The sequence below is a fragment of the Maniola jurtina genome, chromosome 23 (assembly GCF_905333055.1).
Source record: "Maniola jurtina chromosome 23, ilManJurt1.1, whole genome shotgun sequence".
NCBI classification, from domain to species: Eukaryota; Metazoa; Arthropoda; class Insecta; order Lepidoptera; family Nymphalidae; genus Maniola; species Maniola jurtina.
The window spans coordinates 4724945-4750904 of record NC_060051.1 but is presented as its reverse complement, the minus strand read 5'-3'; the positions used below and the strand labels follow the sequence as shown (position 1 = coordinate 4750904).

The following is a 25960-nucleotide window of genomic DNA, read 5'->3' as shown; positions in this document are numbered from 1 at the left end:
TAAATAATTTAAAATGTTTCTTTTAATTTAGATTAGCAGCTATAATTGTAGGTGTGTGTATTAAAAGAATCAATAATAATACTTCAATTTAATTCTCTCATCAATGGATAGCTCAATGAGGTACAAAACTTAATCGTGGAATTGGCATCTTGTTTTAATAATATAGAAAAAATAATTCGATGTAAGCGCCCTAACACACTGGGACGCCGTGGCGACGTCGCTGGCTACGTAGCCATGGCTACCACCTACCGTAACCAAATGAGGTTGCCAAATAAGTAACCACAATAACACAAAGAATAGCAAACAAACACGCAGACGTCCGTCCTCCAACGATCAGTTCGCCACTGAGTGAGGAGGCGTAGCTTGTATAAAAAAAAATACTGGAAACTTGACTACACGTCGCCAAAGTATCCACTCTCCACGTAGGGGCCGATTAGTCGTGGCTACGATTCCAAATTGGCGACGTCGCCAGACCGTAGCCAAGTGAGTTAGCTGTCGAACATTTTAATAAGAATTGTTCCCATACGTAGCCAACGACGTCGCCATGGCGTCCCAGTGTGTTAGCGCTCATATAGAAAAAAATAGTTTGATTTAACAGTTTTACGACTCTAAGTATATAAATATATAACGAATATACATATATCTTCAGTCGAGAAAACAAATAATAGAAACGAAATTATTGTGAAATATGATACAGTGAGTGACTGTGAACCAAATATGAAAATAATGAAATCAATGAGAAATAAGGCGCCTACAGTGTAACTGCTAGCTTGGTAAGACTGCATGAACATTTTGTGCGAGCATGCTTGAACTAGAAATATTATCATCATCATCATGCTCAACCCATTGCCGGCCCACTACTGAGCACTAACTTCCTCTCCGAAGAAGAACTCAGGGCATAATCTGGCAAGCTGGCCGAGTGCAGATTGGCAGACTTCAAACATCTTTGAAAACATTATGAACAACTCTCAGGCATGCTTCACGATGTTTTCCTTCACCGTTATAGCGAGTGATACTTAATTCCTTAAAACTCACAAATCACCGAAAAGTTCGAGGTGCATGCCCAGGATCGAACCTCAGACCTCCCGAAAGGCACACGTCCTAACCACTAGGCTATCATCGCTAAAAATATGTTTGTGAGAAAACTTGATACAAACATGCAGCATGTATGCGAAAGTACTATGTATAGTTTTTTGAAACAAAAAAAGTTTTCTTTTGGCCATGCAGGCTTGTCAAGTTTGCAGTTACCTATGTAGCCAGCTAAATATAATTATAATAATAAAGCTTCATTTACGCCAGAGCAACATAGTGCGACAATGCGGCATGCCACAGGGCCGCATGGTTCAATAATTTTAAATGTAGCAAGAATCGTCGTACTGTAATATTTCAATTCTACAGACAGATAATATACATTAAATATTTAGGATTATATAGACGCTTTAGGGCGTAAAATTAATGTATCTATTTATATAAGTATACCTTTCACTGACGGCTCGTCAGATAGGGCGCGGGTTGCAGAAGGGTGACGTATGCGTCAACTCGTTAGTGAAAAATCATGGAAATTGATTCATTACTTTTTGAGATAATCGCGAACAAACATACATTCGGGTCCAACCTCACCAAAATCGGTCCAAAATCCACAACCTCCAGCGTCAGTTTTCCCCTCCAATTTCAATATCCTTTCAGCCATGTTAGGCTGCGTCATCATTTGTGCTAATCTATAAATTAAAACCAAATCCATAAAATTTAAGTTGTTGAAAAATCAAGCAATTTCTCTAGCTGTCTCTCTCTCTTGCAATCCACACCATATCCTAAGCCGTCTTAGTGAAGCGATACACCTACAGCATGCTGCATTGTCGCATGTTGCCCCGGCGTAAAACGGCCTTTACTAAACTTTTTCTTTTAAATAAAACAAATAGGTTAATTTATTTTACAAATCCTTTGTTATCATATTTCTCTCGTTAAAATATGCTCTCTTAATACAAAGATTTTTCGATCACATCACCAACGGAAAGAGACAATAATAGAAAATATAGTATCCGCTGAGTTTGGGGATTGCACGAGTTTGTTTACTTGGCGTCGATGCACTCGGCCGGGTTGTTGGCGGGGGAGAAGCCGGGCGGGAGCGGGATGGCGTTGTAGGCGGCGTTGTGCTGCAGGGGCCACTGCAGCTGCCACTGGGGCATCTTGACGCCGTTGGGAGCCACCTGCAGCTGGTTGAAGCGCGCGAACAGCTCCTGCTGCTGGGCGCTGAGCTCGGGGCGCGGCGGGCTCTTGGTCGCGTTCACCGACGTGGACATGATGGCGGGGTCCATCTGGGTCCAATCTGAGAACATTGCGGTGTTGTTGTAGCCTGAAATGTTGCCGCGCCTGTGTTAGTCGGACGACATTACGCTTCTATGTTAGTGCAATAGGGACATCACATTCCATAATATACAAGTGAAGAGAGAAAGAGGGAGGATGATGAAAAAGATTTGTTGAATGAGAATGCCAATGACTGATTGTGACTCAATGACTGATGACATGATGAATGACTCTTTTAAGGTTCCGTACATAATTATGAACATAATATTTTGGGTGTATGACATCTTTTCCGAGCTAGAACATCACAATAAACCGTGAAAGGAAAACCCAAAAAATGTTCCTTTGTTGTTTTGATCACAGCTTACAAACTATTTTATAAATCGTTTTTTCACAATTTGTTACTTAAATACAGTAAATTATATACCGAAAGTCAATATTCCTAACTAGTTTAGTTTTTTAAATAGCCCTCGTCACGAAACGTCACAAGACAGACAGACAGATAACAGAGTGGCATTAATAGGGCTCCGTTTTTACCCTTTGGGAACAGAACCCTAAAAATGAGTGTCAGTACCTTGGTGGTGTGGCTGGAGACGCGCTTGCGGTGCGCCCATCCCGAATGTGTTCATGGGGCTGAAGCCGGGCGGGGGCAGCCGCGACCTACGCAGGCGCTCCATGTTGTCGCTGTTGACCGAAACAACACTGTTAAGAGTGCTGTCAGTATTGCCAGTCACGGACTGACAGATATCATACCGTCTATAGTCAATTTTTTAATCCTAGAGACCAAAATGACAGCTAGAAATGTCAAATTTAAAATACTTAATGGTTCTGGGTCAGATCAATAAATCGTTAATAAAATAACATTTCATTCATAATGAGTAAAATAAAGCTACGAAATAACCTCTTTTGAGCTCTCTGGCGCAGTAGTAAGCGCTGTGGTCCTATTAGTGGGAGGTTCCGGGTTCGTCTCGGCATGGGTTTGGCATTTTATAATTTCTAAATTTCTGGTCTAGGCTTCGGCCGTGCCTAGTTACCACCCTACCAGCAAGGCCGTGCCGCCAAGCGATTTAGCGTTCCAGTACGATGCCGTATAGAAACCAAAGGATTGTGGGTTTAAAGAAAACTGCCATACTCCTTCCAGGTTAGCCCGCTTCCATTTTAGACTGCATCATCAGTTACCACCAGGTGAGATTGCAGTCAAGGGCTAACTTGTATCTGAATTTAGAAAAAAATTTAGACAATGTGTTTGATCCATGGATGGATTCTCTATTCTATAATCGTCTTACCCGCTAGAGATGTTGTGAACGTTGAGCATGACTTCGGACTCCATCATCTCAGCCAGAGCTTTCTGTGTTTCGCTGAAGGGGTCAAAGTCGAGGTCATCGTCCGCGTCACCGGCCGCGCGACCCCCGACCTCTGCAGCTCGTAAGTTGCTCATTCTGTCAAAAAAAAACGAAAATGATAAAATTTTTCTTTGTGACAGAAGATTTGGGTGGTAAATCCACCGATTTTAGGTCATCATCAAAAATCAAATAGGCTTTTTTTTCATGGTACAAAAATTATTTGAATTTTGTCGTGATTCCCATGACCCACAACAACGCGACCTACATCAGTGTAGAATACGATCAGAGTCGTATTGGAATACATACTGTTATCGCTTGCGTCCGCCGCCGCGGGTATGGTTTCCATATGAAAGTGACCGTTTACCTTTTTATTAAACTGGTTTAATAAAAAGGTATCTTGTTCGATGCGACAGTCGCATCTGTTGCGCCTTGTGGAAGTCTGTGAAGAACTTGTCCATATTCTCCGTCTCGCGATAGCAGTGTGGCATCACCTCACCTCTGTTTGTGCTCCATTTCGAGCCGCTCCGCGCTCAGCATGCTGTGTGTGTGCGGCATGTGCTCCAGTCGCCGCTCCTCGCCGCGCGACAGCAGCAATCGCATCTGTTGCGCCTTGTGGAAGTCTGTGAAGAACTTGTCCATATTCTCCGTCTCGCGATAGCAGTGTGGCATCACCTCACCTCTGTTTGTGCTCCATTTCGAGCCGCTCCGCGCTCAGCATGCTGTGTGTGTGCGGCATGTGCTCCAGTCGCCGCTCCTCGCCGCGCGACAGCAGCAGTCGCATCTGTTGCGCCTTGTGGAAGTCTGTGAAGAACTTGTCCATATTCTCCGTCTCGCGATAGCAGTGTGGCATCACCTCACCTCTGTTTGTGCTCCATTTCGAGCCGCTCCGCGCTCAGCATGCTGTGTGTGTGCGGCATGTGCTCCAGTCGCCGCTCCTCGCCGCGCGACAGCAGCAGTCGCATCTGTTGCGCCTTGTGGAAGTCTGTGAAGAACTTGTCCATATTCTCCGCCTGGTAGCGACCTTCGTTCTATACAAAAAGTGTCTTCCAATAAAAACTGTTAACTTAAAAAAACTTAGCGCTATTATTATTTCACCTAAACACAATTCAATACCAATAACTAAATTACCAGAAATGAAACATATGTGATTACGTTATATTACTTTGGGTCTCTACATCTAGAAAAAAATATTTTTAAAAATCATCAGTTTTTGAAAAATTTACTAAGAATTTTTTTACAACAAGATAAAGTTGAAAACTAAAAAGGCTACTACTTATTTCAAACATATCCCAAAGATTTTAAAAACCTAAAACCACGCGGACGAAGTTGAAGGCATTTCACCAAAAATTAAACTTACAGCAGATTGTGTGTCGTAGCCATTGACGAGCCCGCTGTGCATCTGTGCTTGATTCCGCATCGCCATTTGCTGGTTGTGCATCAAGTATCCCATCGCATTTGCCATAGAACTTCCCATCGCATTTGCCATAGAACTTCCCATTGAGTTTGCCATAGAACTTCCCACTGAGTTTGCCATAGAATTCCCCATTGAGTTTGCCATAGAATTTCCCATTGAGTTTGCCATAGAATTTCCCATTGAATTTGCCATAGAACTTCCCATCGAGTTTGCCATTGCACTTCCCATAGAATTTGCCATTGAACTGCCCATGGAATTTGCTATTGAACTGCCCATGGAATTTGCCATTGGACCACCCATAGAATTTACCATCGAATTGCCCATGGAATTTGCCATCGACGGTCCCATTGAATTTGACATTGGATTTCCCATAGAGTTACCCATGGAATTGGCCGATAAACTGTTGGAACCCATGGGATTTGCCATTGTGTTTGCGGAAAGGGAGTTTGCGGTCATATTGGACATTGAATTTGCTGACATTGTGTTGCCTAAAGAGCTTGCGCCCATTGAATTGTCTACCCTCATACCGAACGGTGGAAGCATATTGTGATTTGGATGATAATTAGCACCTGAAAACACACAGGTAACATGTACTATTGCCTTCAACAAGATATAACTTGAGCCACTATGAACGTGCGCAATGAGTCATAAATTATTACGATGATAGGGTTGTAAGAACGCCACAAAAGTCGTTGCCGTAGCTAATTTTGTATTGTGACCTTCGATCTTTATAACCTGTTCTTCTTCTCTCTGGGCTGGTTTCCGCACTTAAACGTTTCCGTCTGTTGTGCGTTTTATAACCTGTTATCGACTATCAATAAATCCTTTTTAAACAACACCAGAGCATCATGGTACAGTTCCAAAGACCTGTGCGAGCGACAGGGCTGATAAAAACGATTTATGACCCAGTTCGGACGTTCGTAATGGCTCAACTATAAAATTATTCCCCAATAGCTCACTAAGGAATAAAAGTGTTGTCAAAAGCTGCCGATTTATAGGAAGATGATTTAGATTGTCCAAATCAGTAATCAAAATATTCTCAAAATCGGGGATTATTCACATTGATGGAAAACAGAACTAACACCAAACTGGTGTATGTTGCCAATTCGTTCTGATGAGGCTCCAGTCTGTTAAGTTTTAACTGAAGAGATTTTTTTTTGAAATATCGTTTTCATTAAAATTGAGACAATTTTAAAGATTTTGAAGGATGTATGTGTTTTTCATTTGTTTCTGCAAGAACAAAACACTCAAATAATCTCCCGATTTCTGCTGATTTTAAGACGCCAATTCTTTTGCAATACTGAGGATAAATAAAATATTTCCTTAACCCCAATTTGGTCAGTTTTAATAGTAATTATCACATAGCTAGTAGCATATAGAATGTAAAAGTAAAGAAAACAAAGACAGTCGCTATGAAAATAGGTGTTCTAAAGGCTTTTAGGTTAAATAGCAAGCGATTCTGGTAAAGTCCCTTACCTAATAATTCACTAGCAGCTTCAAGTCCTATACTAGAGGTGGGCATATTGTAGTGTTTGGGCTCCACCATGGCGTTGTGTTGGCGGGCCAGCATTTCGTTCTGTCGGAGCAGCATGTTGCTTCGGCTGCGTTCTCGGAGTAACATTTCCTTCTGCTCCATGAGATTGTGGTTAATTTGACTAATCTGCCTATCGTTACCTAGATACATTGAATCCCTGTCTAACAACCCGTATCCGTTAACCAGTGGGCTCTTCATTTGAGGCATGAGATGGTTGTTATCCACGAGCCCTGCCAGCATTTCTCTATGCCTCTGCATCATCATTACTTCGTTATTTGCATCGTTCAATAGATTGTGAGTGTTGTCGTCTTCGAGTAAACTGTGATCACTGTTGTCTAACAAATCGTGGTTTTCTAACAAACTGTGTCTATCTGATTCTAATTCGTCCAGTTCGTTGGATAGGTAGTTCTGTGTGTCGTTTTCGAAAACTGAGTTTTGTGATTTATTAATGTTGCTTTGTTCCTGTTGTGTTTTGCTTTCGTATGTCTGTGATTCCCTGATTTCATTTGTGATGCTATTGCTATTCTTCTGTTTGGATTTGCTGTCTGATTTGCTTTTCTTGCTGGTCTGTCCGTTTGTGTTGCTAGTGTCCTTATTACTTTTGCTGGGTTTGCTGTCCATGTGATTCTCTTTGCTGTTTTTCGTTTGAGACTGTGATCGGAGCTGTGTTGGACTGGATGATTCTGATGTTCCGTTTTCTTGTGACTTAACTGGAAGGATATTTTATTAATACTTTATCACTGCGATTCAATAGAGTACAGAGCATTGGGAATGCTCTGTTCTGAAGTTAATTGACGTCTATAAACACAGGTAAATAAATAATTTCAAAGTACGTTTGTGTAACAGAATTATAATAGTATATCTCGACGGTCCCTACGTACATAAAGACATGTCAAAAACCGAGGTTTACAGGAGAGCGTTATTTATGTTCAAACCGCTCTAGAAATAATTCTATGTACAATTATAATTATTATTTTTCTATAATGTTTTATTAGCTTTAGGAACTTTATAATGGTATTTCTACATATTTTCTTTTTTTATATTTTCTTGGAAAAACTGATAGATGACTGTTTCTACGCTGATATTAAAATAAAAGCATGTCAGACATGTCTATGATACCTTTTTATACGCAGGAGAGAAGAAAACAGTTAATAAAATGTACAAACATGTAGGACATGACTTCATATACTTCGATAACAATAAAATCTTTGTTTTCTTTGTAATAATTATTTAGGAAATCATATTTTAAACAAGCATGTAACATTATAATTATTTGTGAAATAATTATATTTTCATGACTATATCATAGTATAAGCGGATATGTCTGATATGACCGCTTTTACACTGATATTCTACTGGTCTAGGTTAGAAAAACAATAAAAATTTTGATTTATATCGGTTTTGTATTTCATTGAGCTAGTAATGGGGACCCGTCTTATTGGGGAACTCCCGCCGTGAATGACGTTATGTCAGACAAGGCCGCGTCCGCACCGAGTGGCGCGCATTTTAAAACACCGTACAAAACGATACGTATAGATATCCGCATCTACGGCACTTATTCGTTGTAAATATAATACTTGTTCTCATATACGATTTGTAAATGACGTTAAATACGTAATATTAAAAAAAAAAAATATATACAGGTATGTGCATAAGGAAAATCTAAAGCCAATTGTGCAATAAAAAAAAAATGCCATTTTCGACATGTCTTTATGTACGTAGGGACCGTCGATCTATCAAAAACGTATAAAAACCTTCATCAAAATATAGCCTATTTTTTATATTTTCTTTGGAATAGTATTAGAAATCACATCATGCATTGCCAGTCGTTTGGTACCGTGGCAACCCCCTGCCAGCCACCCAAGACATATTAAAGTTTATAAAATAGCGAAGGTTTGGCCCTCACAGGCTCTTTTCTATTAATAATGGTAACTACCCCTGCTTGCAGATAATAAGTAATTAAGAACAATAAAATTGTTGAATAGTTTATTGGACAGATTTTTATATGATTTAGAATAGTTATTATTTTCATATGACCTAGGGTTTTTTCTAACTGGGCTGGTCTATACTCACCCAACTGCTGTGGCTTGGGGCTGGACTGTTTTCTGGCGGGGCTGTCTGAGGGGGGTGAGGAGCCAAGGCTGGGCCACGCCTCCTTTCCATTGCTATTGCTGACTCCGTTACTACTGTTACCATTACTATTGCTGCCATTGCCCGAATCTTTCTTTGATCTGCAAAAATTTTTTGAGACAAGGCTCATTTTCATTGGTCTTTCATGGACTACTTTACTAATGAAATAAGCCCATCTAAAACATGTGTTTCACGTGTTTGTTCGGTGTGTGTGTTTGACAACAAGTCATTTGTATGGCATAGGTAGATTTTTTTTTGTGTTTTGTTTGGGACTCCAATCCTAACACAAAAAAAATCTACCTATGCCCGTTAGACTTTGAAACCCATCCAACCTATGTGCTCCAAACCAGTTTCATTAGAAAGGTAATAATACAAAAATGGGTTTAGACCAATAAAAAAATACATTAGGCAATTTTTTCCGTAGAAGCACACGTCCACCTAGTTGTGAATTAAAATTTAGACACCCGGCGGCGTATCAGCCAAGTTCTATATTTTCTCTTTCTTTTATTCCTTGTCAGTCAGTGCCTAGTTTTCATTCGAACCGACCGTGTTTTACCGCAATAACAGCGAAAACTGCTGACGCCGCGATCCGACCGCGCCCGCGCCGCCCGCGCCGGTCGTACGTGAGGCACAATGACCTAGTTCCGCGTTTCGTCGCGTCAGGTTTATTGTAATAGCAAATAATATAATCAACGCTATACTACTCGGTTCCTCCAACTATGGCCGATACAAAAATAGAATTAAGAACGGAAACTGAGCATTTGCTTTTTAAAGCATTTTCAGAAAAAAAAAGCAGAAAATGAGAAACTTCAAATTACAATTAAAAAAATGGAGCAGCAAATTTTGGAGCTTCAAAAACAAATAAAGCTTTTATCTAATAAGAATAACGACCCGATGGATACTACCGAAAACAAGGAAAGTTCTGATCCATCCGTTCAATATCATACGGACGAAGAAGAACTTGCGCAAGAAACAGAATGGATAAGAGTAAAGAGTAGGAAAAAGAGGAAACTAAGCACGTCACCCATTCTGTCGCAGAGTAGAGAATTCGAAACATCAAATACAGAAACGCGTAAAAATGAAAAGAAGAAAACTAAGAAAGTACCACTACCCCCACCTATAATGGTGTCCGGCGTGGAAAACTATCAAACCTTTTTTGATTTACTCTCTGGAAATCTTCCCGAAGCCTCATCAGATTTTACATTAAAAATGATGAACGCAAAGAATGTCAAAATAAACGCTAAAAATGAGGATGCCTACCGAAACTTGACAAAAGTTTTATCTCAAAATCAGTTTTTGTGGCATTCCTATGAGAATAAACAAGAAAGACCTATTCGTGTCATGGCTAAAAAATTGCCTGCCTCATGCCAGCCCAAAAGAATAATTGAAGACCTCCAAAGCAAAGGGTACAAAATAGAAAATGCAGTTAACAAACTAAGATGGCAGAATAAAGAGCCGCTTAATATGTTTACTCTAACATTTAATAATGTAGAAGATATAAATAAAATTTACGACATCAAATACATCCTAGGGTGTAAAGTTGAAATTCATCCTATAAAAACATCAAAACTGGTACCACAGTGCAAAAAATGTCAAGCCTATGGCCACACGCAGAAATACTGCGCCAGGGAGGCTAGGTGTGTAAAATGTACAGGAAAACATCTGACACGAGACTGCTCCAAGCCAGCAGAAGAAAAACCAAAATGCTTACACTGCGGTGAAGCGCACCCCGCTAACTATCGAGGTTGTATGGTTGCCAAAGAAATGCAGATTCTAAAAAATAAGAATCTTAAAAAATCATCTACATCTTATCCTCAGCGTTCATCGAAACCTGAGAAATCTACTGATACTCATGTAAATAAGACTAAGGAAGACACGAACAAAAGTGAACACCAAACTTATGCCCAAAAAGTTTCTAAAAATTTGCCAAGCAATCAACTGCCCCAAATAAAAGTTGAAAGCAAACTGGATGAAATTCTTAAATACATGTCCTCATTCGACGAGCGATTGAAAAAACTTGAGGGTGGTGCTAATAAGGCTACCAATAAGCTGAAAAAATGAATAATATGCTTAAAATATTTGCATGGAACTCAAACGGACTACTACAACATCAACAAGAGCTACAAGTAGTCCTAGATACACAAAAGATTGATATCTGTCTAATATCTGAGACACATTTTACCAAGCAATCATTTATTAAATTTAACGGTTATAAAGTGTACCATGCCATACACCCAAATAACACAGCAAGAGGCGGCAGTGCCGTCATAATTAAAGAAAATTTGTTTCATTATCAAGAATACAAATTTGAGGAGCAAGAAATTCAGGCAGTAACTGTAAAGGTCAAAACTGCAAGATACGAATTTTCTGTAGTAGCCATATATAGCCCTCCAAGGCATTCAATATCAAAAGAATATTATGTCAGCTTCCTCGAGAAAATTGGAAATAGATTTATTATTGGAGGCGACTTTAATGCGAAAAATACTTATTGGGGTTCTAGATTGACTACTACAAAAGGTAGAGAACTCTTAAGTGCTATTAAAGATCAAAAATGCGATGTAATAAGTACAGGTAAGCCTACTTACTGGCCAACAGATGCGATGAAAATTCCAGACCTAATTGATTTCTTTATTTATAAAAACATATCATCAAAATACCTAGACATTGATGAAATGTTCGACATGAATTCAGACCATTCTCCTATCCTCTTAACGCTAAGTGATATAATCATATATAAAGAACCTTATCCTGTACTTGTAAACAAAAATACAGACTGGGACAGCCTCAAAATAGATCTGACTAATAATATTAACTTAAATGTGCCGCTCGGCAACTCGGAACAACTAAACGAAGAAGTAAGAAAGTTTGTGTTAGATATTCAGCTGGCTGCCTGGAATAATACACCAAAGCTTAGAAAAAAGCCCCAAGGACTGGTTGCTTATCCCAAAAATATCCTTGAACTCATCATTGAAAAGAGAAAACAGAGAAAAAAGTGGCACCATTCGAGATCTCCACTTGATAAAAGGGTGTTGAATAACTTGACTAAGGCTCTAAAGAAACAAATAAAAAACTTTAACAATTCGTCAACCTACAGTTATCTTCAAAGCCTTACAAGCGAACGGAGCACTGACTATTCACTTTGGAAAGCCACTAGGAATTTAAAAAGACCATGTTTGCATATTCCTCCAATCAAGGAAGAAAATGGAATGTGGGCAAGAAATAGTGAGCAAAAAGCTAAAAGATTTGCAGAATATCTAGAAAAAATATTTCAACCAAACGAAGGAGAACACACTGACTTTACTACAATCGAAACAAGTCAAGAAAACACTCCCATTAAACTAGTCACACCTAAAGAAATACTTAATATAATTAATAAACTGAACCTGAAAAAAGCTCCAGGATATGATCTAATTACTACAGAAATCTTGCGAAACCTTCCAAAAAAAGGAATCGTTAAATTAACGACGCTGATTAATGCAGCGTTTAGAATGAAGCACGTCCCTGACTTGTGGAAAGTTGCAGAAATAATTATGATCGCCAAACCAGGAAAACCACCAAATGAGGTTACATCATACAGACCAATTTCTCTGCTACCAATTATCTCTAAACTTTTTGAAAAGCTACTACTCAGCAGATTAAAACCTATATTAGATGAAAAAAATCTGATTCCCGACCACCAGTTCGGATTCAGGGAAAAGCACTCGACAATCGATCAAGTTCACAGAATAACGAATATAATTGAAAGAACACTAGAAGAAAAGAAAGTTTGTTCATCCGTATTTCTCGATGTAGCACAAGCCTTTGATAAAGTCTGGCATGAAGGTCTTGTTCACAAACTTAAAGTATTACTCCCTCAACCATTCGCAAACATACTTGAATCTTATATATCTGATAGAGTATTTAGAGTGAGGCAAGAGGAAGCCTACTCCAAACTCAAGGAGATCAAAGCTGGAGTACCTCAAGGAAGCGTTCTAGGACCTGTCCTGTATCTCCTGTATACCTGTGATCTTCCACAACCTGATCATAATACCATCGCTACTTTTGCCGATGACACTGCCATCATAGCTGTGGGTAATACTCACCAGGAGGCGGCGGGAAAAGTACAATCAGCATTAAATGAACTCCACAAATGGACGAAAAAATGGCGAATAAAATTGAACGATTCCAAGTCTACCCATATTGATTTTACAAATAAAAAATCGAACTATCACCCTATCTATATTGACCAACAAAAGATACCTTATGCTAATACGGCAAAATATCTTGGAATGACTCTTGACAGCAAGCTACGCTGGAAAGCTCATGTCAAGAAGAAAAAAGAAGACCTAGAGATAAGGTACAAAAAATTGTACTGGCTCATAGGTAGAAACTCTTCACTATCAACACAAAATAAGAAACTCTTGTATAAACAGGTCCTAATGCCAGTGTGGACTTATGGTATCCAGTTGTGGGGTTGTACCAGAAAAAGCAACATTCAAATAATACAGCGATTCCAAAATAAAGTACTCAGGGGTATCATCAATGCACCCTGGTACGTCAGAAATGAAGACATTCATCGCGATCTTCAAATGGACCTCGTGGACTCGGTTATTAGCAAACATGCTAAATCGCACGAACGCAGGCTCCATCAACATGTGAACGTCGAGGCTATCCAGCTCCTCGACAACACAGGCCTAAAGCGTAGACTTAAAAGGACTAAGCCTTTTGAGCTAGTGCAGTTACAGTGTTAGTGCAGTGTAAAGAACACAAGAAAGAACAAAGTGAAAATTTAGTGCTAGTGCAATATAATGAACACAAGAACAAAGTGTCATAAAATAATAACTAACGATAAACTAAGAAATATGTCAATGGACTGACTCTTAGATATAAGTACTTTTATAAGTTTAGGTTAACATAATATTACTTATTAGCTTTACTCGTAGGCTAGATTGTAATTCTAATAAAGTACTGCTGTCAGTACTTTATGGTTATATAAAAAAAAAAAAAAAAAATTCCTTGTTACGCGAACCAAAATATCTTTCAATTGTGTGACAGTGAGAATTCATGACGCTTTTTAAGATAACCTTTTGTAAAAAAAAAAAAATTCCTAGGCAGAACTTTTGAATACTAACTTAGATGTGCTGACTACATTTCCTTGAGACGATGTGACCACTGTTGTCGGTATAAAGTTCGACTGATTACCTGAAATAGACAGAAAGCAAGTTATTACAGATATTAACATAATTTAGTTGAATAGTAGAAGAGAATCAAAATATTTACTTACCATCTTTAGAACTACCCTTTTCTGCATTCGTACTAGAATTACCTGCAAAACAAAAATGCCACCTTAAATCACTTCACATTGTCTGGTTTGACAGTATTTTTTGAACTTTAGGATGCGTTTCCACAGAAACGAAGAGGAGCGGCGGAAAGCGCAGAGCAATCTGATTTGATGTAGGTATGCCGTGATCTTACAGATGCCCTTAAAAACCTTTCAATTGAAACGAACTAAATGCACAATTTAAGAAATCAACGTTTTTCTTTTTCTTTCTTCCGTAGGGTATAGTGTAGCATAGCGTTCTTTCTATTATGTAATTACATAGAAAGAGCGTTATATATTCAAATTCTAAATATTTAAGACTTTTACAAGTACTTTTGAATCGTCAAAAGCATCTAACATTGCTTCGTAATGCCTTTCCTACCAAGAAGAACCAGCAAGAAAATTGGCAGTATACTACCCTCTATACCCTACCCTATACCCTGCGCTCTCTCCCTGTTTGTTTCTTCCATAGGGTATAGAGTGAAGTATATAGCGCTCATTTGATAGATTTGTATGGATGGATTACGTAATAGAAAGAGCGCTATATACTACACTCTAGGACTTCGTCTGTGTTGGTGTTAGCTGGCGGGCGTGCTCTGCCTTTTTGGAGTGTTTTTTTGTTAAAACTGACTGGAAAGCGCTTTAAGAGGGTGCCGTGCGTATGTCGGCGAGCACCGGCACAGACAGGGTCCATACTTGTATAGTTTAACTAACTTGTTACTAATAACTACAAACTTGACATTGGCCAATCTTTGTAAAGCCAGACGAGAGAGAAAAAAAAACTACACTCTATGGACTCTATACTTTATGGGGGAAACAAACAGAGAGAGCGCTATACTAAGTTCATTCCGCGGATAGGGTATAGCGTGTGACGTACCGTCGGTGGCGTGCTTGTCGTCGGGGCGGTCGCGCTGCGCCTGCAGCAGCTGCTGGTGCAGGCGACGTTCGTACACTTGGTGCAGCCCGGCATGCATTTCTTCCTTAGTGAACGACGCCTTCGGATCACCTGCAAAACATTTTTTGGCTGAATTTCAACCTTTATATAATATTTATGTGTTATGTTTATGTTAATATGTATTTGGAGAAGTTGAATATTTGATTAAGGCAAAATTAAGGTAAATATTTGGCAGATTTGGATCGAATATTTAGTAGAATTAAGACAAATATTTAGCTAATTTTGACCCAAATATGTGCCTCAATTGAACCAGAATATTTGGCTAATTTAAAAATACTTAGCTGAATTTAAGTAGAATATTTGGCTGCACTTGAGCCGAATATTCGACAGGATTTGAGACGATTATTTAGCGCAATAAAACCTGAATGATATGAGTCAGTTATTTAGCTGAATTTGACTGAAATTAAACCAAATATTCTGGTAAATATACGCCAATGTTTGATCGAATTTGAACCAATTTTTAATTGAATTTTAGTTGAATATTTAACTAAACTTGAGCTGAATATTCAACTGAACTTGGAAACAATATTTAATTGAAATTGAGTTGATAATTTAACTGAATTTAAGACGAATATTTAGACACAACTGAGCCAAATGTTGGTCTGAATTACCTAGCTCGTGCAGGTACATGCAGTCGGGCTTGGGGCAGGGCTGGTTCTTCATGAAGTTGGCGCAGTACTTGGTGGTGCCCAACGAGCCCTTGAGCACGCGGCCATCCAGCGTCACGTTGTTGACGCCCTGTATGGCGCGCAGGGCGTCCGCTGGCGACACGTACGTTACGTACGCTGATGCTGACGGACCCTGGCCGATCACAACCAATATCACCAATCAAAATCACTCATTATAACCAATCTAAGGCTGATTTTAGTCTCACGCTGACCGCACGCGCACCGTCGGCGCTGATGGCCGAGATATTTACTTCTAGGAAGCGTTTTTGAAAGACGCGTAGCTATCAGCGCGCACGGTGGTCAGCGCTGATAGCTACGCGGCCGCACGCGACGCGCGTCGGCGCCGCGTAGCTGTCGGCGCTGACCATTGCACGAGCGCCTCTGCCTTCAGTGAGCGTTCTAGTGTCGAGCGGAGCGGATGTAGTCAGCGAGTACAGTCATGGCGAATCGCCGGTTTCATTTCTTTGGGATAGGTAGTACAAAGCAGCAATAATTAATACACTCGGCATTTTGGTAGTCGTCTGTACATTAAGGCGGTCAGTACGATACTGAAACGAGCCACGCTGAGCCTCAGCGCAGACGAACTACGCGCTGAGCTATGAGCGCTGATGGTGAGCGTGAAACTAAAATCAGCCTAAAGGAGAAACTGATTAACTGACATGTTAACGTACAGCTCAATGCTTTGGGTTTTGAGATATTGAGGGATTCCCCTCAATAGACTACAGGCCCATGTTCAAAATGGATGGGTCATATGAACCACCAGGTGACGTATACAGGACGATATAAGAGCATAAAATAATAAGATTCAGCACTATGCCGTCACTTGTAAGCTGTCCAACAGAGTGCTGGTGAGAATTCAAAAGTGCAGGTAGAGTGAGTACATTTTGGTCATATATTTTTGTACGGCATTTTTACCATCGATAGATCCATGAAAAATAATAAGAAAGCGCGCAGTGCCGTAAAAAAATGGTGCGCCACAAAGTCAGTAAATTTTTTGATTTTCTGACAATTTCCAGGATAAATTTGGTCATTTAACTCTGTACGGCATTAGTTTCATACTGTTTCAATGCAGCCTCTAATCCATTATTCCGCAACGCCGTACAAAAATCATGCGACAAGGGGAAAAAATTGAGGGTAGCAACCCCCTCTCTTTCCGTGGTCCGGGGGGTGATTTGAAAAAGTACGGCTTTGGTTCCAAAACATTATCTAGCACTCAAAAGTACTATTAAAAATAATGCCGTCAAAAAATTAGTGTTCATTTGAATGTGTATCAATAATTATCTTAATTTCATGGTATACTTGATTTTTAAAGCTGTAAAATCATTTGACTCTGTACGGCACCTTTTTTTTTAACATAATAGTGTAAAATACTATTGTTATATAGTATTGCCGTTCAAAAGAAACTGTTCTAAAAAAAATTATAGAGAAATACAAAAACTGAAATTTTTCAAATTATTGCAAAAGTTTAAATATTCATAGATTAATAAAATATAGCAATTATCTACGCTTTTTCCTTGTTTTAAATAGTATTAAGATACATAAATTAGGAAAAAATTATGCCGTACATTTTAATGCAGACCATATCTTTTAGGCTGATGAAAATGACGCTACCATTTTAAGGGTGTAGTACTTTATGGCCATCTGATACTGTACGGCATTAACATATTTTTGAAGAGAACAATTGGTAATATGATAAAATCACTATGCCGTCTAACTGAAGTGAACGGGTGTGTATATAATATCCACATCCCCTACAAACCTTTGGACCAACGAAAATGTACGGCATGTAAAAAAATATTATCTATGCATAAAACACTTTCAAAATAAATTAATTTTATGTTGTTTCAAATCATCCCCCGGACCACGGAAAGAGAGGGGGTTGCTACCCTCAATTTTTTCCCCTTGTCGCATGATTTTTGTACGGCGTTGCGGAATAATGGATTAGAGGCTGTATTGAAACAGTATGAAACTAATGCCGTACAGAATTAAATGACCAAATTTATCCTGAAAATTGTCAGAAAATCAAAAAATTTACTGACTTTGTGGCGCACCATTTTTTTACGGCACTGCGCGCTTTCTTATTATTTTTCATGGATCTATCGATGGTAAAAACGCCGTACAAAAATATATGACCAAAATGTACTCACTCTACCTGCACTTTTGAATTCTCACCAGCACTCTGTTGGACAGCTTACAAGTGACGGCATAGTGCTGAATCTTATTATTTTATGCTCTTATATCGTCCTGTATACGTCACCTGGTGGTTCATATGACCCATCCATTTTTGAACATGGGCCTGTAGTCTACAAGTGAAGGTGGAGTGGGTTAGTCTATCAATATATTCAAAATATATCAATATATTCACATTATATTCAATTAAAACTAACTATTTAAAAACTTCAAAAGTGCAACAGTTTAGGAGATGGACTAATAGTCAAAACTTCGTTCAAATCTCAACAGTTGTGCGGTTGTCGTTGGCACTTTTAGCACAAGTTTTAGGCCCTCTATTGGAGTGAAGATTACTGAAAGACGATGTGATACAAATATTATCACGTCATCTGTCAAAAATATTGGTTTGGTGTGCTGGTCGCTCCACCCCACTTTAGTGGGCAAGCGCCTTTACATTTAGTTGGAGGGAATAAGGGATATTAGACATGTTTAACATGGTTAGAATTTATATAAATGATTGTCTTACCTGTGTTCCTGCATATGACGTACTTTGGTTTATAACTACTTTGTGAATTTTGCCATATTTCCCAAAGTACTCTTGCCGTTTTAGGATCTGTAAAACAAACACAAAATGAGAATTTAATCTTGAAAGTATTTTAATTAATTACTTACTAAAACTGGAATGTAATACAAACTCAATATCATATATTTTTGGACCCAGTGGTCCAGTACTATGACAGAGTAAAATATTGATGCTGTTTGATGCCCAAGACTTCGTCCCTGTGGATTTACGTTTTTAAAAATCTTTCATTTCCCAAGACCAAAAGGAACCTATGTTTTTTCCCCGGCATGCAAGCTAACTCTGTACCTTTCAACAAAAGCAGTTAAGATGGTCCGAGAAAACCCAGCTGACAGACAACATTTGCATTTATAATATTATTTTAGTATGGATAACATATCCCATTTTGCGTAGCGTCTTGTAATACTTGTTAAATACAAAGAGCAACGCGTAGGGAGAGCCGACATAGGACTTACCTCTGGGTCGGCTAGACGAACAGGCAGCCCTACGACGAACACAAGGTTGTTTTGCACGACACGAACGTTCGCGAGCGCTCGCCGCGACTCTAAGGTCTTGTTGCGACGCTTCTGCTCGCGTGCCTTCTTCTCCGTCTTTATTGCAGCAACCTACGAAAAAGTAAAAACATCTATCGACTGCAGTGCTGTTTTTCAGGCATGACCCCTATTGGAAAATATCGGGTCGGTGCAAAAGATCGGGTGCAAATATAAGTGATGTTGCGAAGAATAGCCCGTTTACTTCGCTTGAGGGGCACCTCTCGTGAATTCGCTCGGTTAACGAGTAAAAAGTAGTTTTAGAAAGGGTTTATTAGAATAAAAAAACACAACTTTGTCGTAAATACAAAAATATTTAATTTAAAAAGTGAGCGCAGTGAGTGACGCATGCCCTGTGGAGGCGTTTGACGCGCCCTAACTTTGAAATCTATAGAGCGCACTTTGACTTTGCTTAGACTTAGGTACCAGTTAAAACGAGACAGATTTATGCCAACGGTATAACGCTGTCTCGTTTTAACAGTCTTAAGTCTATGAAAAGTCAAAGTGTGTTCTATAGATCTCAGCCTAAAACCCTGTGTGCTCTGCACCGTGCACATACTGCACCATGGTGAAGCCGGTACTGCCTAAGAATGCCTCAAAGGTCTAAGAATATCTCAAAGGCCGCACTATACTGAAAGGTGATGGGTTCTTTGTAAAATTCAATGTAAATTACCTGCTCTTGACTGAGAGGAGTGAAGTCTGCCGGGTTCTCGGGGTAGGCCTTCCGACACGCTGGGCAAAGCCCATTCTCGCCCTCCCGAATACGATTCCAGCAAAACCTGCATATCTGGACAACGGATTTACTGATCAAAAAAGATAACATACATACTATATTCAATCATACTATATTAATATTATTGAATATCATCATTATAATCATCATCTGCAGTAGCAAAAACGAAATTTTAGCTTATCTATGGACATCTCATTAAACAGCTGTTCATAAAACAGCTGTTTTTATTTATTTTTTTATAAACTAGCGCTTGGCTGCCATCAGACCTAGTGGTATGTGGTTATGCAGCCTTAAATGGAGCACGCTTACTTGCCTTTGACCTTAATCTAAGGATAAACTGTACTTTTGACATAACAGCTGACACCAAGCAAATATTGCAAGTTTTCAAAATTTATACATTATATTCTCACAAATTGATGTTGATATGAAACAGTACAAAAACATGGAATTTACATGATAGTATCTAATATCTCACTTGATAGCCACATGTGCACGGGTAGAAATGGAGATCGTCCACTTCCAAGGGTTCCATACACAGGGGACATTCCACCTGAAACCAATCACCACATGTTATCCAGCTACTTCAGTCTTAAAGGTGTTAAATTGTTTGCGATCCATACTAATCTACGCTATTTACACTTCTACACTAATATCATAAAGAGGTTTGTAAGTTTGTTAGTAGAAAATAATCTCTGGAACTACTGAACCAATTTCAAATTCTTTCAGCAATAGAAAAATGCAAGGCTGGTAAAGATTTTTTTTTAATTTGTAGACTAGCGCTTGGACTCAGACCTACTAGCAAGTGATGATGCAGCCTAAGCTAATTTTATGATCAGCTAGAAATTTATATTATGTTCTATTCTAAAAAGAAGTTAGAAGCTTGTTCACCTGCTCTTCTCCACTCTGGTTCAGCACTGACATCCTAGCCCCTAGAGCTATTTGTTCTGTACCTTTCAGGGAAACCGAACAAGTACCTCCACACCCTGCAAACAAATAAGCATAAAGCTGCTTTAAAACTCTTATCACATTTCACACTAATATTATAAAGGCGAAAGTCTGTATGCGTGTACTGGACAGATTTGGCTGAACTTTGGAACGGCTATAGCTTATAATCTTGACTTACACATAGGCTACTTTTTATCCCAAAATATCAAAGAACTCCCGCGGGATTAAAAACTTATATACGAGGACGAGGTCACAGGTAGGTCATATAATCTTTTGTACAAGTAGTATACTGATTTTGAATAAGGGGTTTTGGGCAGGATTAGTAACTTCGAAAATATGTGTTAGTAAATTAAATATCATCATTTCTTTTAAAGGTGAAAGAAAACGTCGCAAGAAAACTTTTTTTGTCCATGATATTCTCAACCGTGTGTGAAGTCTGCCAATATGCACTAAATCAGCATGCAGACTATGCTAGACTAAACCCTTATCATTCTGAGAGGAGACCCGTGCTCAGTAGTAGGCCAGCGATGGTTAAACATGCTGATGATGATGTTCACAGAATTTGACAGTTTTGTACTCGGACCTCAGGCCTCAGTATAAGGCGTAACGCATACCAGCAGAGCCGAGCTGCTGCGTTTTAATATTAACGGCGGAGTCCTATGGCAAGTCCAGTATACCAATTTGGCAAAAGATGTCAAAATAAGGCCAGAGTTCAGTTTTTTAAGAACTTAAATCTACTGGACAAAGTCACGACATTAACTAGTGTTTTAAATCCTTAACATATTAAGTACAATAAACGAAAAATTATAAATAGGTCGTTAACATTATATAGCATACTATTGAAACCCAAACATAAGCAATAGAACCTTCCTAACAAGCTTGTAGTATTAGGTATTTGATAAGATGAGCGCAATCATCTCCAGGAATTATGTAATGTGATATTAGAAAGGCATCTGCAACATAGTAGGGGTCAACACTTGCCATTTTTAACTCATATTACTATGTTTGATCAAGCATGTGTTATAAAACTAGCTGATTTATGCAACTTTGCTTGTAAATCAATATTATATTTCTCTCCTGTTTATATATCCTGGTTATAAATAAATAAATAAATAAATAAATAAATAAATATCTGCCACTGATTGCTACCTAGCTTACATCTATACAAATATTATATAGAAGAAAGATTTGTCTGTTTGTAATTGTTAAACTCTGAAATTACTGCACCAATTTTAATAATTCTTTAATGATTCAACAGCTTTATCGAGAAGTAACATAGGCTATAAATTTACATATGTATAATGTACATGTACCGCGGAAGAAGTCGCGTGCAAACGCTAGTTAATTATATACAAAACTCAAGTTCTTTATTTCTGTGTTAAACAGTGCTTGTGTTCAAACTTCAACCAAATAATAATTAATCAAAAAATCTAATAAGATAATTGGGTAATAACAAAAAGTATACTGAGTTTGTTGTTAACTTTTCAGACCAGGGCAAGTCTAGAACCCTCATGGCTTTAGTTTTAAATTAAAAAATTATAAATATACATACCCTGGTCCAGGGAGGGAATAAATTATAATATAAAAACAAAACTGGTTATAAGTTACAATAACACATAGATGTAGATCATCATAGTCAAAATGTTAATTTCTCTTAATCGAGTTGTATAAAGAAAGAATCTTGACACCCACCAAATGATTTACCCAAGAACATTCCTACTATTATGTGATTAATAGAAAGGGGTCAGCAATGAAGCATATCACACAAAGAGAGAGATGTAGTCATAATAACTTAAAATTTAAAAAACCCTGACACAAAAATCTCTATAAGAAAACTAGAAAAGAGCTGATAACTTTCAAACGGCTGAACCGATTTTCTTCAATTATAGCTAAGAACACTCTCAATCAAGCCACCTTTCAAACAAAAAAAAAAACTAAATTCAAATCTGTCCATTCGTTTAGGAGCTACGATGACACAGACAGATACATACATCAAACTTATAACACCCCTCTTTTTGGGTCAGGGGTTAAAAAGACACGGTCATACTTGACAGCTAGTATTATTTTTTGTCATCATATTCAGCTGGTCAATAAAATCAATATGTTATTGTAATTTTAATTTTTTTGATGTCGGTTTAAGTGTAAGCATTTAGTAATATTAAGAAAGAAAAATTAAGTTTAGTACTGGTTTCAGTGAAATGAGAAAAACGTGAATTTATATTCAATCATCTTGACAGGAAATAAACAAAATATGAGGGGTGAGTTAATGAAAAGCTAAGATGGAGTTAATTTTGAATTATACTTATAGCTGCAGTCTGCTAGAAGACACAAGACCACATGGAAGATCACATGATCTTGAGATGGACAGACCTACAGGCCATGATGAATATTCCCTTACTTGAGTATCAAGGAAGGCAACTGTTAGGGAGGAGTGGAAAGGTATAGTCAAGTATACCATAACACTTAAGTGATGACCACAATCAAACTACTGAGAAGTTACTAGTTTTGGGTATATAATATTAAGTCAAAAGTGCATGATAAGATTAAAAGAAAAGAGATTGTAACACAATCAAGACAATATAAATAAAGTAAAACAATTGATTTTTTATTTGGAAAGGCTAGGTAAAGGTAGTTGAAAATTACTTACATAACATAATTAATAATTATTTATATTTTTATTGTATCATGTATGTAAGGATTAGCCAGTTACTTTTTGCCTCATTTGAGAACATTTAAATGATTGCATATGCATGTATTTCATTTCACTTACTTTTATGTTAAACTCATTCATTAACATAAAAGTGATTATCCTAATCATGTCTATAATGATATATGGTTTGCATAACTTGTTGTAATTTGTTATTAGTGAGCAAGTTGTTAAGGATAGAAAAATTGCCTTTACTAGTGTTTATTAAATTTATTTTTAGTATTCAAATGAGTCTTTTTTTTGTTTGACAATTCATGAAAAACTTTATTTATCTCTTACTAAGTTAGTATTTTAATGTGTCAAAATATTGGGTAAATAATCATATTAGAATTTTTACAACAATAACTGTGACTGATGTTTTTAGTCATCAAAACATTTTTCTTTAAATTAAATTGCTTTAGTTAAATGTTTCTGAGAAAAATGTTCTAATATTTGCTAACATTTTAAACAAGTTAAAAGTTGTTTTTAGTTTAATTACACAGTCATATTACGTTTTGGTACAATGTTTATATTATTTTAATCATTAATCAATCTTAATTAGTTTAGTTTATGTGAAAGTTATAAGTTGTGAGTCTTATTTTTATTGTTTCTAGTTTGAATGATAATGGTTTTAGAAGAAAATCATGCAAACATTAGGATAATAATTTTATGGCATTCCTTTTGTTTGTTCATGAATCACTAGTTTCTTTAGACAATAACTTTTACCACACAGTAGGTACATAGGACAATAACTATATCAAGTAAGTAGGTATTGAACAAACATAAGATACACAATACCTTTCAAAAATTGCATACAATAAAGAATTTATTCAGAAACCTGCCTGGAGCTCTGTACAAAGTAAACAAGAGTTTATACGATTCAACTTAAAACTTAGAGATAAAGTGATTGCAACAGTGACTCAACCAAGGTTTGACAAGTTCACAATTTGACATTTTATTGTGGAAAAAACAAGTCAATCCACCTATTCTATGAGGGTCTGCAAATAATCTAAAAACATTCAATCACTCATAGAAACATCAAAATAACAAAGTAGAACACTCGTACACCGTTTACGTAGCGTTTTACATACCTACTATTACGCTAAAGGTACGTCGGCCAGCTGCCATCCAAAGAATATGTGGCATTAGTCAAACTTTCATTTCGTACAAGGATGCACTAAAAATAATTATAAACACTCGAGGCATAACATATTACATCTAGAAACCTTTACGTTACTATAACGTTGACCGATTCCATTTTTGGAGAAAATAAATCGATGTTTACCTTACGTCTTCTCTCAATGGAAATCTTTTTTCTTGCAGAATCAAGACTGCTAACCCTTCCGCTAGAGATGACGATGAATCCTCTAGAATGGGCCTACAATGCGGATCACGATTCAATTTAAATTAAAATGCAAAGCTGAAATAAATACAACTGTCCCGAAGATATTTTCTGCGAGTTACTATACATTTGTTTTATGAAATGGCCTAATCTTTTTACAAGATTCCGTTCTGTGATGCCATAGACAAGTCCACTTTACTTTTTAATTTCGAAAAGTGAATGATTTTGTTTTCCGTTATGATTTTGAGACAAGAAGAAGTAAATAATTAGACCTTAAAATTAGGCATAATTTTTCAATTTTATTACATTACTATCAGGTACATTTCATTTTATTTAATTTTTTATCCAATATTGGAAAAAATCTATCATCTGTAGAAAATATTAGAATTTTTATAATGGCAGCACTGGCAAACGATAGACAAGTTATGAAATAAAGCTTAAAATGCACTAGCAATTTTCTGACGGTCAACAAACAAACCTACTATAACCAATAGAGACCAATGTCGATACAGAGTATAAATTTGCTTTTATGATGACGTCACGAATGTATGATGACGTAAATGTATGTAGAGTGACAACGATTTTTCAATTTGTACAAAGGACATTCCATTTCATATTCATTTCGTTAGAATATTCAATATACTGTGATTATTGTAATTTGAATACGGATCTTACTAAGTATGTATATAACTAGTTACATTAATAGGCCGATGGCATAAGAAAATAATTTAGTTCAAAAATTTTGCGTAGGTACCTACTTATCCGAATTTGACGAAACCAGGATGAAACACATATTATATTATAACAATGTGGATTCGGATACTAAATTACAACTTTCTATTAGTTACTAATTACGAAATAAAAAAAAATAAATTGATAAAATTACCCATTCATCTGCTCCTTGATCATGTCATCGTAGTTTTGATATTTCCATAATAGGCATGAGTTAGGTATAGTTAGATCGCTAGTTAAATTAGGACGTCATTCGTAGGTTTAATTTTGGTAAAATAAAACATGAGTTTACAAGCATATTATATATTTTTTTTATAATAATTAAGAATAAATTCTTACATCACGAGTTATAAAATAAATACATTTATTGCCTTAAATTAAGTCCAAAAGTACTCTGTACAATTATTGTTAGCGATGTACAAACGAGAACGACAAGTAAAAAAAAACGTCCAAAAAAATAAAAATAAAAAAGGGCCTTATCATGAAGTAAGTTAAGTTCCCACATGTGACAAATCTACGAACAACTTAACAAATTGTGTCAGAATCACAACCAATAGTTTGCATCTTAATTTCATCTCTTATTTTATTATTAATATTAC

General features: G+C 37.3%; 1 protein-coding gene across 2 annotated transcripts; it reads right to left on the bottom strand.

The window, feature by feature from the left end:
- Positions 1-73: 73 nt before the first annotated feature.
- LOC123877333 lies at positions 74-24839 on the bottom strand. Of its 2 annotated transcripts, XM_045923989.1 has the most exons (18): positions 24085-24215; positions 20545-20644; positions 20132-20206; positions 19597-19710; positions 18849-18998; positions 18340-18426; positions 15588-15777; positions 14899-15027; positions 13986-14027; positions 13834-13903; positions 8666-8823; positions 6535-7302; positions 5208-5627; positions 5002-5111; positions 4503-4672; positions 3588-3740; positions 2876-2985; positions 74-2326 (listed from the first exon to the last, which is right to left on the bottom strand). In XM_045923989.1, exons 1-18 carry the CDS (start codon positions 24099-24101, stop codon positions 2070-2072), a joined length of 3120 nt encoding a protein of 1039 aa, XP_045779945.1. In that variant the 5' UTR covers positions 24102-24215; the 3' UTR covers positions 74-2069. The 2 variants fall into 2 exon arrangements, with proteins under 2 accessions (XP_045779945.1, XP_045779943.1); XM_045923987.1 differs by lacking the exon at positions 24085-24215 and adding an exon at positions 24572-24839 and having other exon boundaries at positions 5002-5627.
- Positions 24840-25960: the final 1121 nt, after the last annotated feature.